Genomic DNA, 20,101 nt, shown 5'->3' with positions numbered 1-20,101 from the left:
AGCACGTTACTGCAGATCTCATCTGTAGGGAGCCATAGGAAATGGATTTGCCAGACTACCTTAAAAATGACTGCTGTGTTTTGAAATGTGGAGTTATTTTCAAGAGAACTAATTTTCAGTAGAGGGAGCTGCAGGATCAGGTCAGAATTAAAACATTGAATAGCAGTCATTGCAGTAAGGTAGATTAAAAAGTGTTTATGTTAACATGCAGAATTGTTAAACAGTGTACCAGAGAGTTTATTATCATAAAATTATTTAAACTTTAGAACTCTCCACTGTATCTTAGCATATGGAGAAACAAGTGATGCATATAACTGCATCTAAAGGCACTGTTTGAGGTTTTACTGAAAAATATCTTCTCTTTTCCTGGATTATAGGCACTGACTTGTGATACAAAGACTCCAAAAGCAAAACAAAGCTATATTTCTTTCCTTATTGAAAGCTAGTGGCAATATTTCTGATATGGTAACTATTGGAGTTCAGAGACTCAATCAATGCACATGGGAGAACAATAGGCAGTTATCTCTGCTGTCTTCATCCGTTCATATTTGTATGCAAAATAATCTGCTTCTACCCAAAGGCAAATTTTCTCTAGATGTGTCATTTTCAAGGGTTATCCTTTACACTCAACACACGCTGAACCTTTTTCCTCTGATACAGCTCTACCAAGGCAGGCCAGTCGGTGACATCTGTGCCACTCACAGATGTTTCATGTCGCTCAGTGCTAGCGAGCCTTCTCTGTACTGACACCACTGTCAGCAGTGTCAGCCAAAATGGAAAAAAAAGATCATGACAGGGTCTCAAACAGAGAAGAATGAGGTTACAGCAAAGTATTTGATATTATTTACAAGTCTCGGTGTACATCCAAGAATCCAAACATGTCCTCTCATGAACCTGTATGAAGAGGCCTTGAAAATAAATACACCGTTGTCACAATTATTTCATCATGTCAAATTGCTCCCAAATATTCACAGGCACAAATATGTTCAGCCCCTGCAACTCTGTTGCACAGCAGTTCACAGGCAGCAAGTCCATTTCAGATATTTTTAACACCATCTCTTGCCGCGGTCCGAAAGGGGGATGGGGCCATGGACACAAGGTGGGGTGCAGGTAGAATCCTTTTTTGAGGCGTGCGCAGGATTCTTTATCAGTTCAGGCAGGGAAAGGACCAGAACATAGGGTGGGGCATGAGACAGACGAACGGGGGAGCAAATCAGGATAGGGGCACAGGCGAAAGAGGGAGGAATGTGGGAGGAACCAGGGAAAGAAGGGGTGAATGGAGGCTGTCTCCTCTCTGCAGCTTCTCCAGCCAATCCGCAGGAAAGCAGGGAAGTGAACAAGCCTGAACATGCCCAGGAGACACAAATTCTGGGGAAGCATACAATGTGTATATACATAATAACTGTAAAGTCTGTATCATAAAGTCCTTTCAATCACTGTACATCTTTTTCCACTTCTGAAATTTTTTCCATTCTGATTCCTGGTCCTTCACAATCTCTGACATCTCTTCTATTTTGTATAAGTTGTTTCATCTGTTTTATGTGTTGCTCCCAGTGTCACTTCTGCATTCTAGAGGCAGAGTGTGGCTTGTGTCAGAGCCATCAATTCACATCCTAACCCAAGGTCCTTTGCCAGGCATGCTCCACATCAGTGCTCCTGAGGACTACAGGTCACCCCTGCTCACCTGTATTGGCTGCACAGCCATGGAGATATCCACCTCTTTTTCCTGGAACAGATCAGGGTTTGCAGCACACATTTCAACACGTATGAGAGACAACAACTGCACAGTCATCAACAACGCCTACTCATCCTCTAAAATGTCTGTGGCCGTAGCTCAAAGATAGTGGCGACCTCATTTCCTTATGGATATCTTTGATTACACCTTCACATGGACCATTAGCCTGTTGGTACTGTCTAAGGCATCAGTCGATGTCAGTAGAAAGGGCACTGCAGGGGTCACTGTGGCCTGATGTGAGTTTCCCAGTGTTTCTGAAGACAGCAGAGATGCATTCCTACTGGCTTCAGGAAAAACACTAAAACTAGTTCCTTTCACCACTGCCTTTCATTAAGAGCATAGGAAGGCATTTTCCACTCCATAGAAAGTTCTGGCTGTTATCACTGCAGGGTGTATGCTGTGTCCTGGAACTGAAGGGAATTCAAATACAGCTATTTGTGCTTTTAAATGGCAATAACATTCTTTCCTTTAGCCCTCACACATGCTAAGTGGAGAACAGAGTTCTGGTATCTCAGTAGCCTTTGTTGGAAGGTAGAAATCAGAATCCCTGGGAGAAATCAGTCCAGGCAGCTGTAGCCTCACACTCCCTTTGCATGTGCAATGTAAGGTGTATTATGTCAGGTTCCTTCAAGTAAGGGCGAGGTGAATCAACAATCCTTTTATTGCCTTTTTCTTCTTTTTCAGCTGCAATGAAAACACTGAACAGAGTCTACTTTGCTAATAAATTCCTGCTGTGCTTTCTCATAGCAGTGTTACAGGACAGATTTACCCCAGACCAGTGAAATTTCCTCCAACAAATGAAGGCGCGGCACACAGTAATGGCCTTCAGTCCCAAACCTGCCCAACGCAATACAATGCAGTATTTGGTTAAATTGGCAGTTAAGTTGGGGTTGCTGAGTCTGCATAGCCACTGATCTCTGGATATTCCTGCTCACTGGATTGCTCTTCTGCACCAGTCCATCCAGAGGGAGCACTACTGCCTGGTGTTCTTACCACACCAGTTTCAAGATGGACTCCTCTGAGCACAGGTGACAGCAAACCTGTGCTTCCTCCCCACCTCACCTTCCTCCAAGAGTTTGTAAACTCTTTTATGCAGGAAAAAGTACAAATTCTTCTGTTAGCTCAAAGGTTTGCCTACGGACAGAGGATAGTACTATCTGCTGTTCTGGTGAGAGAATATGCCTGTGTTTACTCTTTCCTGACCCTGCTACCAAAGTGTTGAGGATTTTCTGAAAACCTTTACTAGAAAATTGCAACCACAGCAATACCCAGGTGTTCAGGTTTTACCTGTTTTCCCTAGAAAATTCAAACACTATAAGACATAATGGAAATGAGAGTCTCCAACCATCTGAGAGCTACTTACTGGGTTGATTTTTGGAGTAGGAACAGGGCAGCTATCTACTAGCAAAGTAATCCTCAGAGTAGTTATTTATCTGATAGATATTGCTGAGGGGAGATATCTGCTTCAAATGCATCTATTAGAGCTTTAGACAGCATTATGTGAAAACATGGTATTTAGGAACTAACAGTGTCTGATTTGATTCAAGACTTTATGCAGATACTCATTCCTTTTTCAGAGCCACCAGCTCTCTTCTAGAAAGTCCCTTCTTTGGTGGTAAACAAAAATCAGCCTCAAGCAGTTTTTCTTGATATCAATAGGTGCTTGAATATTGTGGGTTTTTTTTTTCCTTCTCTGTCTGAACAGCAGTACTGTTTAGGCAAAGAACAGAAGACTGAGAGGAAACAAAATAGCCCAGGGAAGGAATTCCCCCAAAAGCAATGGGGGAATGTGCCCACCTGTAAATACAGCAAGGGAGATGCAATTAAGTGAGTAACCAAGGGTTTTTAACTACAAATCTTTAAGCAATCCATTCTGGTGGCTAATCTACTTTGCAGAATATACATCACCAAAGGCTCAGAAGAACAGGTTGCACAAATATGCACCAGGAACTGCATAGGTATTTCTGTAGGGAAGCATTTTCTGTGGGGACTTTCCCTGATGTTACAAGGTCTATGGGGCAGACTCTTAGCTGGGGTGAGTTGCTATCCCACCACCTCAATTTCAGCAGCATTGAAACCCTCATCTAGCATTTTTTCTTGCTGTCCAATCTCCCCTCTGCTAAAATACAACTGCTAAATATTAACATGAAAAATTATATTTGGTGGACTAAATTGAACAGTCATTCATAACGTTGCACATTGCTACAGGAAACCATGAAGCTGCTTTTACAGTTCTCCTTTAACAGCTGTTCTGTCAATGCTGCTATTATGGTAAAGTTTGTGAGTGGAAATACAGAGAGTTACCCAGCATTTTTTTAGTATTGTGTCTTTACAACAGTGATAAAGCTTTTATTCTCTCTATCAATTGTAAATAGTCAAACTTCTAGCAATCTACTCAAACCTTTAGCGCTAGCTTTACTGCGCAGTTAAAGCATACCTACTAGGGCAATGCTTTCCAGCAAAATAAATGTGAAAAAAATCTGTATTTTGTTTTCCCTAATTCTTCTTTTTAATATTTGTTTTACAGATGTTCTCTTTCATACCTTCCAGAATTTTGATTTTTTAATTTGCATCACTTCTGTTATTCTTTCAATATTTTTCCTGTATGAATAATTATTTTTCCCCCTATATTTTCCTGTTCTACACTATTGAAATACTAAAAAAAAAATTAAAATATATTAATTTTATTTATTGTTGGAGGATTCCTATGAAATAAGGCAGAAAATTGCACCTTTGGTGAAATAGCAAGAGCATGTTATTGCAATAGCATGCAATAGCAACATGTCTTTAAGACATGTAAGAGTCTTAAAGAAGCAAACATTTTTTGAAGACAACCTCATTGGCAATTTTGGTAGGTACATATTAGTAATAATTTATAAACAGTAGGAAATTGAATAAAAAAAATTGTTAATCCTCTCATTGCAGAGGATTTGAAAGGCATGACTGAAGAAGGAATGCCCCACCCAGTTCTAATTAATGGGACTAGTCACTTATTAATTAAGAACATGCATAAGCCTTTGCGAGATGTACATCATGTGCATGGCAGTGGGTAAGACGGAAGTCTGGGAAGACTGTTGTTTAATTCTGGAGAGAATTATTTACTGCAACTTAAACACCAGTTAGAATCTACTATATTACTTAACTCTCCTGTTGAAAATTTGAAATAAGAGCAATGTCACTAATGCAAATAAAAATGATGAATTCCTACTACTTATTTACTTCATAGGAGTTAAGGTAGGAGTTCTAGGAAAATTAATTCTGTGTTTAGTTCTGGGCCCCTCGCTAGAGGAAGGACATTGAGCTGCTGGAGCATGCCCAGAGAATGGCAATGGAGCTGGTGAAGAGTCGGAGCACAAGTCTGATGAGAAGCAGCTGAGGAAGCTGGGATTGTTTAGCCTGGAGAAAAAGAGGCTCAGGGGAGACCTTATTACTCTCTACGAATACCTGAAAGAAGGTTGTAACCAGCTGGGGGTCAGTCTCTTCTTCCATGTAATAAGCAACAGGACAAGAGGAAATAGAAGAAGAAAATAATCTTTCAAGTCCCTTCCAATACAAGTTTCTATTTTAGGACAAACTTCTTCATGGAAAGGGATGTCAAGCCTTGGAACAGGCTGCCCAAGGAAGTGGTTGGAGGTATTTAAAAGATCCCTAGATATGGGCTTAGGGACATGGTTTAGTGGTGGACTTGGCAGTGCTGGATTAAGAGTTGGACTTGATGGTCTTTAAGGTCTTTTCCAACCTAAACAGTTCTAAGATTCCATTATTCTAATACTTGAATTGCAAGACCGACATGTTTGTAGAAATTTCTGATTCCACACCACTCTCAGGACTATGGTGAGAAATGATGAAAAGCTCATGGGTCAAGCTGAGGACAGGGAGGTCCCTCAGCAGTTACAGCCAGGGGCAAAACAAAGTCAACCTGAAAAAGATTAATTTAATTTATTGATAATTAATACCAGAGTAAGACAGAAATAGAAACAAAACTAAACCCATCACCTCCCCCCCCATCTTCCTCTTTTCCTCAATTTTATTCCTGACTCTTCTACCGCCTCCCCCACCTTGAGCAGTGCAGGGGAATCAGAAATGTGGGTTCTAGTGAGTCCATAACACTTTATCTCACCCACTTCTTCCTCCTTCCTGAGGAGGGAAGGGTCCCCCATGGGCCACAGTTCCCACCAGTTTCCATGGGCTGCAGGGGCACAGCTGCCTCACCATGGTCTTCACCATAGGCTGCAGGGGAATCTACTCTGGTGCCTGGAGCACCTCCTCCCCCTTCTTCACTGACCTTGGTGTCTGCAGGATGTTTATTTTCCCCTCACTCCTATCACAACTGCTGAGCAGCATTTTTTACCTTTCTTAAATGTGCTATCATAGACGTGCTAGCAATGCCATCCATCAGCTCAGCTTTGGCCAGTTGCAGGTCCATCTTGGAGCCGGCTGGGGAACTGACTCTGACATGGGGGCAGCTTCTGCTGTCTTCTTCCAGAAGCCACCCTTGCAGCCCCCCTGGCTACCAAAGCCTTGCCATGTAAAACCAGTACACTTCAAAACCAGAAATCTCTACAGTGCTGAAAGACATGTTTGCCTTCTGTGCCCATTGTTTATCTACAATGAACGTTTTACTTCTGTAGTAATTATTGCAACAAAATTCTAAACTACCACATACTATTTATAGTATAATACATATTTCATGCTTCTTAGAACAGCAGTTTCCTTTCACTTTTAGTAGTTTAGATTTTTCCACAATAATAACTCTAAATACCTGCATTATATCTAAGTTCCTTTTCCCCCTTTCCATCTTAAGTTTAGCTTGGTAGAGTTGCTTAGTTTTAGCCCAAGTCCTGCTTCACTAGTCGCTTTCCTTCACTCTTAGTGTTTGTTCACACTCACAATTGCCACAAAGGTGTGGTCAACCCAAACGGAAGGTTATGAATTGCTCCACCTGGTTTGATCTGCTCATGTTGGTTACACTGAGCACTCTACTGTCAGATTTCTGTCAAACAAAGTGAAGTATCTTTTTCAAATCAAGTTGTGAAAAGAAGAAAACCACTGTATTATTGTACAATGCTGTTTTATTTTTTCAATGAAATGCCCTAGCATCATAAAACAACACATTTTCTAATCTTGAAGCCAGCAAGATTGGGAAAAAAGAAAAATCAAAGTTGGTTTTCCTATACATAATTTCCATACAGAGACTACATTCAGAGAAAAAAAACACCCTAGAATTAAAATGTAAGCAGACATTACTTACACAGCTCTTTTCTTAAAAATAAACTGGACATGTCATACAACTCACATATGGTGCTTTGCTAGTTTAATATGCTACAAATAGAATCATTCAAATGCAACTATGCAGCTTTTCTATTACCTAAGACTTTTAAATTTGATTATGTCGCAATACCTTTATTATTTATTTCACACTTCTTTACCATACTACAGAATGATATTTTCTCCTTGTTTTCTGGTGGCTTTTTCTCAGAAAGGGGATCTTCAGTATGGTATTCTTTGGAAGCATGAAGCACTCAGTTTCAGATATTAAAATATTCAAAGCATTTCAGTATACATTCACTATAAGATTAAATCTCCATTTTTCAAGTAAGGGTCTCATGATTTGCTAGTAAACTAATGGAAAGGGCTGGTTTGTATTGACTCCTGTTCTCAGATATGAGAATGTGCCCTGGGAAAGCTGCAATGCCTCATAAACATCCTCACTGTTGGTAACCTGAGCGTGCACCATCATATCCTGCACAAGAATTACTGTAACTTGAAGTCTGAGTTCTCTCATAATATTCATGGATAAACCACAATAACTGTAGAAATTTTTTAACAAATAACACCTTAAAAAATATTTACATTTGTAGAATGGCATGATTTCATTTTCAATGGGGTTCTTAGTTTAAAAGTACTATTTCATTTATTAAACATGGCTTTAAAAATACAGTATACATAACACCTGTGTTAAATGTCTGAAAAACATTGGATGAATCAGCATTTCAACTCATTGCATTAATATGGAAAGTAAAGAGCAATAGTTTTGGAAAGTATTCAAGTATTTCCCTGAAATACTATATAACAAAAAACAGATCCTAAACTTTGTATGATTGTACTTGAGGCAAATATAATTTGCAAATGCTTTTTGTCATATAGAGCAGTATGAATAATACTTGTAGCAAAGATATAGCACACGATTTTGATATTACACAAAACTGGAATGTAAATAACTTCAATAGAAAAAAATAGCCTGCCATTTATAACAGTTTTCAAGTGCTTCGGTAATAAAATGACCAATCACTATGGCTTACACAGACCAAATATATGAGAAACATGAAACTAATACAAACTGGATGACAGAAGTACCAATAAATATATATGAATACAGAATCATTAGCTGTTCAAAAAAACCACAGATGTAGTAAGTTTTAAAGAGAACTTTAAAGAACACTTAAAAAAAAAAAAAGAAGAGAACAGGGGCTAACCTCTGATCCTCAAACAGGAATAAGCCTGTATAAGACGAGCAAAATTTAGCCCCAAGCTTAAACACAAAACATGTATGTGCCACAATACACAAAACCATACACAATTTAAATAATCACTCCATAGCTCTATATGACAGTCTAATGTTTTTTGTAATAAAAACAAATTAGCACAGTGAATTGGTTATTTATCAGATGCCAGTTTCTTCCCTTGACTTCACAAAACAAATTATTTTGTTTCATATTTAGTTAAATAAACACTATTTCAAAGACTTTCCATCATCAAATCATATTTCTAGACTTTACATTTCAACACCTTATTTTGCAAAGACATTTTAACATATGTAGTAGAATGTCCAAAGAATTGTGTATTGAAGTGGGAAGCTTTTCATATGTTAATGTTAGATATTTTAAAAAAAATAAAACTTGCTGGTGTTTGAGAAGTTATTTATGTTTTCCTTTGCCTGTGCCTTCCTGATATTATATAAGTATTACTGCAAGTTGCTTGCAAGATCACTGTGTGGTATTTGGTATCATCCAAACAGTCATAAAACCCTTTATAATCCCAAAAAGCATGATGCAAGGAAGCCTTCATAAAGAGAATATATAGGATGAGGTGTGACCTGTATGCAGTTGTGCTTTTATTTTTCAAAGTATTTGCACACTTTTACTGTTATTACTTAAAGCCAGGAATGTGTGTTTGAATTGCATTGATAAGTTGCAAGGTATTGTCAGAATTACAGAATGAAGGATATTAATAAAAAAAACAGGATACAAGTGACAACACTGTTGTCCAGCATTTAAGCCACATGCAACGATATATCACTCCCAGCAGAAAACATCTTCTCAAACACTGAAAATATCTTGTCGTGATGCCAATGGAAAGTCCAATGTTTTATAACACTTAGATATTATTGCAACACAATTGCTAAATTAGCTCTCTAGAAAAGCACAGAGAATTTATCAGTCATCATGAATACATAGATATAGGCTAATCCTCTCTTTTCTAACATAACTTAGATTAACTTGCTCCAAGATATATTTTAATGATTACAATGGTTTTTAAAAAAATGACACAATGCAGTAAGACGTCTAAAATTATACTGAAGCCATAAAAAAAAAATCTAGAAGTTTAAAATACTTGTCAATTTGACTAAAATGCATATTTACTCAATTTCCTTGAGTTTTTATTTTTTCTTCTCCCCACTGGAGGAACAATGTCTATAGTAATTGTTCAGCACTATTCTGACTGTAGGCGGCTTCATCTTTACAGTTTTCCTCGATTCCTCTTGCAAATAGTTTCATTAACTGGCAGTGAACCCTGAAAAATATGGAAATCAATTAGTAACAAATAAATGGGTACTACATATTTCATTCTAATTATTTAATTCAAATAATCCATTCATTTCAAGCAGTTGGACAAAGTTCCTTACTCCAGACTACAGAAACCACACTTCCATTCTTGATGCAATCCTCCCCTTCATGTATCCTCATTTACTACTCTTGTCCACACAAAAAGTTCTATGGGAACTTAGATGAGCTTATCTTTTGCCATATACATTATTTATAAAAGTCACTTTTGAACTGCTAAGTGATTATGTTTTAATGGAACACACGTGCATGTAAATATTATGGGTTTGGTTCCCTTTATTCTAAAAACAACAAACAAAAACAAGCAGCCCAAACTAATCCAAACAAAAAAAACCCCTTCAAATTTCACAAAATTCTCTGATAATTTAATTACACGCGCAGTTGCAGAATTCTTTCATCATATGCAAAGACTGGATATAAGACTCTATGCTGTGTGTAAAAAAACACTGAGGATACTCAGTATTTCTGTAAGACAAAGATGCTTACTTAAGCTTAATAGGAAAAGCTATTGCTCAGAGTAATGAGGCACTCCACTAATTCAAAAAGAATCCTCCCAACACCACCTTCACTTCAAGCACTTCAAGCACATAATATCAGTTCCTAAGTAGTAAGTATGACTTCAAAGGCAGGGTCATCTATCTCACTCAGACTGATCATTTACAACATATGTGGTTGCAGTATGCTTTGGAAAGGTAACAAAAAAATTTAAGTTTATTATCATAAGACTCAACTTTGCTATGCACAGGCACCTTTTATGGATGTCTTTATGATCATTTCTAAAATCAGTGAGAAGGCTTAATGTGTTCTGCTATATACAGAGAAAAATCAGAGCTTACCTCACTTCAATTGCTGAGCTATCCAGAGTTTCTCCATCACAATTCCAGGTGCTATTAACAATATTACAGCAACAGGCTGGATGATCTCTGCAGAACTGACCAAAACGTTTCTTTCCTATGTCCATGACATTGCTTTCATTGTCTTCTGAAAGCTTTGATGTAAATTGAAAACTCTTCACCCGATAAACATCTACAAATGGGAAGTCAAACTACAAAAAAAAAATAAAATAAAGCAAGTCGGGCAATTACAGTTAAATACACTTGATGTGTAAAGCAACTCAGCATGCAGCATTTTGTATTCAAGAAAAGTCTGTCCACTCCAGTTTTCCAGAGAAGGTTACCTGAGGCATAGAGTGATTTTTGTTTTTGAATAACTGCACAATTGAAAGACAGTAAAGCCAAAATGGAACCCTACTTCTCGATGGTCCTCCTCAAGCAGCTGCAATACTGCCACTTTACAGATAACCAGGTAACAGGTTCTGAGATTACAAGTAAATGGATTATAAAAAATATTTAAAATAACCTATCAGAAATATTATAACATGGTATTAAAGTCAAAAAGGTTTAGATTGTATCTCTGCACCATCCTAAGGACCTGTTCAACTACAGTCCTTAAGACACATGGGCTTTTATGAAAGTCTTCTGTCTTTGCACTTGGAACAATGCCCAGAAGGTGAGAATTCCATGGCAGTGTGATCAAATCACAGAGCTGGGGGTACATGAAGATAAGAATAGAGAGCAATATTATTAAATTCCAACAAAATAAAAATAATTTTAACTAGTTAATTCAGCTAGAAAAAGCAGGTCAATTAAAAGATTTATAACAGAGGCTGCAGATTTACACTACAATATTGTACAAATGCTTTAAAACAAGACTCATAAATTAAAGGGACAATCAAATTAGAGGGTTCCTCCACCTGCCCTGAAAGCAACTTAACTGATATGGACTTAAATATTTAGTAAGCTGTAATGAATAGAGACAGGTCATTTAGAAAAGGCAATGGAGTATGTCTGTGTGTGCCTATGGGAAGGGGATGGCAATGAAGCAAAAGTGAACAAGAAACAGTTTACCCATAAACCAGTCTGTATTGACATACAGTCACCTTTTTCTTCCTTTTTCTTTTCATATTTCCTTAAGTGTCCAAAAAGGATACTATTATGGTGGACACTAACCTGACATAAGGACATATGTACAACCCTGCATTTAATCTAAACTGCAAAACCAGCATAACTCAGAGAGAAACCTGAAGCACTGGAAAGGGAATGGCCATAGTGACAATCAGAAAAAGTAGAGTTGGAGGGACCTTCCCTCAGCTTTTAACCATAGACAAACTGTGAAGATGTCAAACTCCACGCTTGGAACCAGTGGTCCATGGATATGAGGCTCACTGAGCACTGTGCTTGTCCAAAAAGCTCAGGTGCAAAAGCTGGCATCCATGGCTGCAGTCACCTCAACATGCTCTCACGTCTCAAGCCCAAGCAGAATGTAGTCCCTTGATAAATGTTATAGCCAGTTTGAAAGATAGCCAGGGATGGCTTCAAATGGTCGCAAATATCAAGGGAACAATGAGTGAGAATGAGTGAAGGGAAGAAGAGGAGACTGAGAAGAGCAGGAAGAAGGTATATATATACATACACGCTAATTCTTCTACAGAGCATCATGAACATGTGAGATTTGTTATTGCTTCTATGCACTAGATATGTCATTAGTCCATTGTTCAGTTAATTTCCAGAACATGTTAATGACACCAGGTTGTGACAAATATTAAATGTGTGTATTCACAGCCATAGCTCTGGTTTCAACAGATACAACAATCCAAAGCAGTGATGAATCTTCCCTTCTGACAGCTACAACATATGCAAGGAATAATTTTGAAGCTGAATGCATACAGCTTGTAGACTGGCCACATATATGTAGTAAAATTCTACTAAAAGCCTGCAGTTTACAATGAAACTGCAGTTCTGGTAACATTCTTCTAAATCACATTTTTATACAGTTTATAGAAGTGATTTATTATTCCTTACCTCATCTACCTCAGCTATGTCATGCTGTGAGTAGTTTTTCATGCTGTGAGTAGTTTTTCATGACAACTACATGGGGCACAGTTGTGATAACTTTAAATATTGTCCAAACAGCAAATACACAAAAAATGTTACAAACCCAAATTCAATTGGCAAAAATGGAATTTTGTTAGAATGCTACGGCCAAAGACTTGACTTGGGTAAAATGTTTTGGACTGCCTTTTTTTTTATGATACACATGCTAAGATTATGTCACCCAAAAAGTATAAACTTTAAAAACCAAACCAACAAACCTGCTTAGTAGATGATACTTTTGTCATATAAGAATATCAATATTTACAACCTAGATGGACTCTGTAGAATTCACTGTCAAAGGGAATACACACCTGATCATCTTGGTTTGTATGTCTGACAAGATACCGTAGAAAATCAAATCTGGAGCATTTACGAACTAGAATGAGATCTGCTGAACCGTCTGCCAAATGAGCTGCTGGTGAAAGACCTTTTGGACTTCGTGGACAGGCACAGCTCATATTTACTGCATTGATGGCTAGAAATTTCCCTTTAATAACCTTCCACTCTTCTTCACCTTCTGAAACACATCAATAAAGACATGGATACAGGTTGTCAGCTGATCTATTCACAAGAACACTAAAAAGCGATCATTATTGGCAACTTAAAGTTTTTACTAGGCATATTCACATACTGTCAATGAATATCTAAAATAAACTACATTTGAAAAAGAAATATATTTTTCACATACTAACAGAGAAAGTTGCTTTCTCCCTTCCTAAACAAGGTGGAGGTTTTGAGGCTTATGAACTGGTACGGACTTGGAAATCTAACATTATTCAGTTCCTCACATTTGAGGAACTTACAGTGATTTTCAAGGCACTTTTTTGATGGGACTATAGATGATGTTTATGCTATATATTCCATGTCCTGAAATTCTGGTATTCTTTACTGTCTCAGTTTTAGGAACTTCACATTTATTTCAGAGGATATTATTACAATTGCCTAGGTTATTTTGAACCTGAAGTCTACTATGCATTCATTTTGAATTGACTGTTCCAAGCTTTATACATCAGAAAAAAAAAAAAGAAGAAAAAAATTGTTTGCAAAGTATTCCATAGTTGGTCTTCACTCTTTGAACTTCTCTCGCTTCCTGGAATTTTTATTCATCAAAACTTCTTATTACCAACTCTTTAGTAACAGAACCAAGAAAAACATAATTCCAGGAAAAAGAGAGTAAGATTATAATGTGACAATAGACTTGTCAACTTGAAAACAGAAAATTTTATTCTTTTTTCCATCTAGACTATCCTCTCTATCTCCTGAGAAACAAATCAGAAATAGCAGAAAAAAAAAAAAAAAAAAAAGGCAGCTTTTAAATTCAACATTTTAAACATCATTTGCCACAGTGGTTTTTAGTACTGCTTGCTTTACTGCTGATCTTTTTATGTTGCTTTCAAACAGGACATTACCAAAACAAATAATATCAATCAGATTCAAAACATGTATCTTAAGAGAGATGAGAAAGACTTAAATGTTAGAGTACAGAATTACTTTCTTCAGGCTGCAGGTAAATGACAAGACCCTGCTGTGAGATGAAGGTAAGTGAACAGAACATAAGAAACTACTGGAACTGGAAACAACAGGCATTTTCTGATACACAAACAACAAAACGAAAACAACGCACTTTACTGATAAATCCATTTGTTGTTTATCTGAGAAGCGCTAGTAATTTAGTTGTAAGTGTGTCTAGATACATATTAAGTTTTGAAGTACGCTCACTGTAATAAATAAGTCTCCCTTAAGGTCTACTTAGAGTAGAATGCTTATATATGTTACTGTAATAGATGTTTTTCACCTGCTGGAAAAATACCGTTCAGTATAAATTTCAGCATGTTACTCAAAAAAACCCTACACTGTTCAAGTAAGAACAAAATCAGGGTATTTGTCATATTTTCAGTGACCAACTGTTTTCATTTCTGTGGGGTGCATCGCTGTAACAGCACAAATTACTTGCTCAAACTATCTTTCCTACAATAGTGCAATCATAAGCAGGGAGTGCATAAACGGCACTCATTTCAACTGCCTATTGTGTACATATGCTCCAAGTTGCTGAAATCAGCATAAAGTACTAACATCCAACATTTACTTAGCACATGCACACACACTTCTGCACAATACAAGGAAATATGTTCAGTGACAGCCATCTGAACTTAACTGAATCATACACAAACCAAGTAAGCACAATGAAAGAATCAGCTAATATACCCTCCTGAGTAAAAAGCTTATCTGAGGTGGACATTTAAAATCCTTTTTATTGCAAATCAATAGTAGCTGATTGTATTGTTTGCTTACCACTACTGCATGGAGACTGGACTGCAAAGAAAGCCAGCTACCAGCAGTAATATGAATCTAAGTAAACAACATCCTACATAATCAGCTGCTTAATATCATGTGCAATGTTGGCTAAAGCAGTCTTGATTGCCCACTAACCTGTAGTTTTCTAGTAGCAACTTTGCTGGATGAAAGGTAACAAAATCACGAATTTAAAAAACAATCAACGAAACAAGCAAAACAACCCACCCAAACAAAAAAAATCAAACCCCCCAGAAACAAAAGAAAAATGGTTGGTATTTTTTAACTACAGTTATTTCTCAAGAAGAAAATTTTTTTTTTCCTACCAAAAAAATTACTATCATATTTATATTATTATTCATACCAATTACTTATATTATGTAAAGCAATTTCTTTAGCTGAATCTGGGCATAGATTAAAACAACTCAAGAAATATATCAATTTGGCCATCTCTTGACTGCATCAAAAATCTGATAGCAGAAATTGGGATGAAAGCACTATATATAGACACATGTAACAAGAATTCAAGTTGGCACAGAAGTCTTTATGCTACCAATCAATCTCCACAATATAATGATATACTTTTTTGAGTCTAGAACCAAAAAAGATGTCTCGATGTCTAGAACCTGGCACAAATACAGTGCAAAATAACAATAATTATGAGACAGTCTAGGTCCTAAGGCCCAAGCACCAAATTTTTGTGTCACTGAGCTCTGAAAGAAGAAAAAAAAAGAGAGTAAAAGCAAAAACAAGCATCCACAGGAAGCCTGCCTACTATTTAAGAGAGGTTTATCCAAGATGATAAGCCAAGGCTGGAGGCAAAACTCAACCAACTGAATCTATATATCTTTCTCTAGCAAGGTCACAAGTGTATCAATATCAGTTCTTCCCATTAGGATGCAGCAGCCAGACATAAAGATATACAACTAGGAGGATGACTGCACAGAATTCAATATATTAACAGCTGTTTTAACAAAAGGAAAGAAAAATTACGCCCATTAAAAAAAAAGATTCACAGAGGTGTGCACAGGGGTTGGAATGGGGGTAAAAAAGCAACAAGGATAGCATAACTAGACAAAGAAGAGAGAAATCTCATTTATCATTTACACTGAGTATCGGTGGGATGTTGTACAGAAATACGTAAGTCCACTAGATCAGTTATTAGTTGTCCAAGTTCACTACCTCAGTTATATTAAATAAATAGCTTTACACAGGGTGACTTTAACAAGCACAAATTTTAGATCCTGATTTATTCTAAAAGTTATCTTAATGAACCTTATCCTTATCCCTCTATACCACCTCACAGTTTATCAGTTCAGTCCTTCTCACAAAGAGAGTCCTACTTTTGCTAAAGAAAAGAAACACATTGAAATAGACAAGTAATTAGTGTAATTTTATCAGAATTTTCTGAGGTTTGGGTGGAGGAGACACCTCACATGTTTTTCACATACTTAGAATCATAGCATCATAGAATCATTTAGGTTGGAAAAGACCTCTAAGATCATCAAGCCCAACTGTCAACTCAGCACCACTGTGTTCACCCCTAATCCACACCCATGTTACTTCTGAACGCTTCCAGGGATGGTGATTCCACCACTTCCCTGGGATGCCTTTTCCAATGCTTGACAACTCTTTCTGTGAAGAAACTTTTCATAATATCCAACCTAAACCTCCCCTGGTGCAACTTGAGGCCATTTCCTTTTCTCCAGGCTAAACAACCCCAGTTCCCTCAGCTGCTCCTCATCAGACTTGTGCTTCAGACTCTTCACCAGCTCTGTTCCCTTCTCCAGACAAATTCCAGCACCTCAATGTCTTTCCTGTAGTGAGGGCCCCAAAACTGAACATAGGATTTGAGGTGTGGCCTCACCAGTGCTGAGTACAGGAGGACGATGACAGTTACCTACATGCATTTTCCTTAAAGAAACAATGGATTATCTAGTAATTAAAAATGTTTAAAAAACAAAATACACACACACTTGAACTGATATATTCTGAAAAAAAAATAATTTGTATAATACTACAGCATTTTACTTTTTATGACAAATTACCTTCATGTTTTAATCCACAATCCTTGTGCTGTTCTGCCAGCTGTTGTTCACTTTTCTTGCAAATGTAACATCTGTGAACAAAAATACCATTCAGTTCCTGAAAAAACCCACTATTATTCATTTCACCTTTTTTGTTTTACCCATCCCCCCATCACAAGATGAAGTACAGCACTGACAAACCTGATATGGCATGAATCACTATAACCCTGCAGGCAGTGCAGGTACTTAAGGACAGTGCTGAAGATTACTGGATGTCAGAGATAACAGCAGCAGAGAGCCATAAGACTGCATAGGTTGGAAGGGACCTCTGATGTGATCCAAACCTCTGCTAAAAGTTGGTCTTATAAGATCAAGGTGGTCAGTGTCTTAGTCAAGTTTTGACGATCTACAGGGATAAAGTCCACAGACCTCTGGGCACATTGTTCCAATATTTAACTGCTGTAACAGTGAAAGAAGTGACATACTAGAAAAAAGTCCATCTCAAAAGTGCTGAGTGCAGGGGAAGAATCACTCCTCACTTGTTGACTTCTCTTTTGCTTAGAAAACTCATTAAAAGGCTGGCCTTCCTTGCTGCGAGGACATGCTGCTAACTCAGGTACAGCTGCTGGCCACCAGGATCCCAAAGTTCTTTTAGGTAGAGCTGCCTACCAGCCAGTCAGTGCCCAGTCAATACTGCTGCATGGGACTATTCCACCCCAGGTACAGGTGTCTCCTGAATTTCAGGAGGTTCCTATCAGCCATTTCTTCAGCCCACCAAGGTCCCTTGGAACAGCAGCCCTGACTTTCAACATAAACCACTCCTCCAATCTGGTGTCGTCCATAAAACTGCTGAGAGCACACTTTCTGAAACTGTCCCAGTCATTAATAAAGACATTGCACAGTATTAGCCCCAGTATTGATCCCCAAGAGACACCATTAATAATTAACTGCCTGTCAGCAGGACTTGGTATTCACAGCTTTTCTAGTAGTCTAGCCAGTTTATCACTTACCTAGTCCACACCTCATCAATTTTGTTTTAAGAATACTACAGGAAACAGGATCAAAGGTCTTGCTAAAGCCTCGCTGAAGTCAAGGTATGTATCTACTGTCTCCCCTTCATCCATGGACCTGTATGGCCTGGGAGCAGACTACATCAGTGAAAAGTGGGGTAAAGGAGCAATTTTGCAGCCTTTTCCATATATCTTATCACTGTGTTCCTCACACCACTAAGTAGCAGGTCCAAAATTCCTTTACCCTTCTGTTATAATTGGTATACTTGATATACTTAAATAATCCCTTCACATCCCTCCCTGATTTCAACTCCACCTGAGCTTTGGCTTTCTCAGTTTCATTTCTGCATGTTTAAGCAATGTCTTTTGTGTTCTTCCAAAGTAACCCATTCCACTTTCACCCTCTCTTTACTACTCAGCTCGTTGCTCATCACATTGCTTTCCTATTCAAGTTTCTGCATATCAGAATGGAATATTCTTGTGCTTTGAGGAGGTACCAACTAACTCTTGTGTGCCTCTTTGTCCTCTAGGGCAGTCTCCCATAAAATCTTACCAAGATTCTCAAACAACCCAAAATCTGCTCTCCTAAAGTTCGGGGTTGCAGTTCTAGTTTTTGTCTTGCTTACTTCTCTTAGGATTTTAAACTCTACCATGTATAAAATCCCCTGCAAGGCACCAGGCACTCTTTATTCCCTTACTGACATCTGGATGACAGCTTTCTCCATCTGGAGCTTCCCCTCCATCTGATGGATCAGGATAGTTGCTCCAGCTAATACTAGAGACTGTGATCTGTAGCATGTCACAGCACTAGCACAGCAGTCTCATCAGGTTCCATGTCATTTCTGGACAAAGTTTCTGGCTCCCCTGTATCCTGCTGTGCTGTTGGCTGCTGTGACAACTACTTTATCTCTGATAGCTAAATTCATATATAAAGAAGAAGAAGAAATACTAGTGCATAACTTCAAGTAGGTGAAAGCAAAGAGAAATGATGGAACACTGAAAGATTAAGGTAGGCCCCCTGACTGAAGAAACAAGTGAAGAATATCACACAGAATATACAGCATCATAGTAGTTGTATAAATAGGCTGATTCCTGAGAGGACTTGTCCTCAGGACAAGCCACGCCAGATGTTATCATGGTACTAAAACAATTACTAAAATTGCCAGATCCAATTACAATATGAACACTTGAGAATTTTTGAATTATTATTTCCATTTGTAGAAGCTATGGGGCACTCAGACTTAATTTCTTAACACAGCATAGTATCCTCAGCATCTTGTAACTGGGTCCTGTGCTGTTATACTTTGATTCACTTAAATTTGAGGGAGGAGGAGAACCAGCTAACAAAATTTTATTATACTTTTGTTTAATGACCTGATAAAGTGTGTTCTTTTTAATGAGTCAATACTTTTTTTATAAGCTTCTCTCTTTCAGAGCAAGCATTTTGATATTAAAAACAACACTTTAGTGACCTCTGTTTATGGACAGACCTTTTAAAATAGTTCACGCCAAATATCCAGAGCTAAACATTAGCCTACCCTGTTCTGCAACTATCTTTATCTCGTGGAGATCCCAGTGTATGTTTTGCTGGTTGATAAGCAATTGTTCCTTCATAATAATGATGAGAAAGAAAAGTCTTGAAGCCTAAAACAAAAAAGGTATTACAAAGTGTATTATAAATCCACATTGCAAACATCTCTGCATACATTCCTTGATTGCTCCTTTCTTTCCTTTTCTAAGGACTGCAAAACAATAGTTGCCCTCCTCAAATTCAGAGCTCTTTGTCGTATGTTGTTTTAGACTGTAAAGAACAAGGAAATACCACACCACCACCCCAACTTTTTAACATTTGCCAAAAGTGCCATTACTTCATTTGACATCTTTAAAAGCCAACTAAAAAAATGTAGCCACTGCTGAATCTTAAAACTGGCCTACACCAAAATTCTCCTCATGCATCTTCTTTCAATAACACAAGATAAATCAAAGAAGGCAAAAAATAATTTCCACTAGCACAGGATTTATCCAAATATTAGCTAACAAGGCTAAATCACTCATCTCTCTATAATCAGTGCTAGATGAAGGGCAAAATTAAAAATTCATTCCATCAGCTGAATGTCTAAGACAGAGGAGTGTCTATTTCCCTCTAAGTAACTAAAATGAAAGTCCAAATGATTAGGACAGAGAAATAACTAACTACTTTTTACGCAGTTATCACTAGGTAGCACATATTCAACACAACTTTAATGAGCCCACTGTCAAT

At 37.7% G+C, this 20,101-nt stretch overlaps 1 protein-coding gene across 2 annotated transcripts in view; it reads right to left on the bottom strand.

The window, feature by feature from the left end:
- Nucleotides 1-6,789: 6,789 nt before the first annotated feature.
- CERK (ceramide kinase) overlaps nucleotides 6,790-20,101 on the bottom strand; it is a 41,696-nt gene continuing 28,384 nt past the window's right edge. Inside the window, exons 10-14 of one of the 2 annotated variants that reach the window (XM_039379409.1) lie at nucleotides 19,380-19,485; nucleotides 16,853-16,923; nucleotides 12,824-13,029; nucleotides 10,416-10,624; nucleotides 6,790-9,529 (exon numbers count right to left, since the gene is read on the bottom strand). In XM_039379409.1, coding sequence (XP_039235343.1) covers nucleotides 9,430-9,529; nucleotides 10,416-10,624; nucleotides 12,824-13,029; nucleotides 16,853-16,923; nucleotides 19,380-19,485 — 692 coding nt within the window. In that variant the 3' untranslated portion in view covers nucleotides 6,790-9,429. The remainder of the gene's footprint in view (nucleotides 9,530-10,415; nucleotides 10,625-12,823; nucleotides 13,030-16,852; nucleotides 16,924-19,379; nucleotides 19,486-20,101) is intronic. The other variant, XM_027731903.2, reaches the window with a different exon arrangement.

The sequence above is a fragment of the Pipra filicauda genome, unplaced genomic scaffold, assembly GCF_003945595.2.
Source record: "Pipra filicauda isolate LSUMZ 115617 unplaced genomic scaffold, ASM394559v2 scaffold167_size3244652_pilon, whole genome shotgun sequence".
NCBI classification, from domain to species: domain Eukaryota; kingdom Metazoa; phylum Chordata; class Aves; order Passeriformes; family Pipridae; genus Pipra; species Pipra filicauda.
This window is presented reverse-complemented; position numbering and strand designations above follow the sequence as displayed.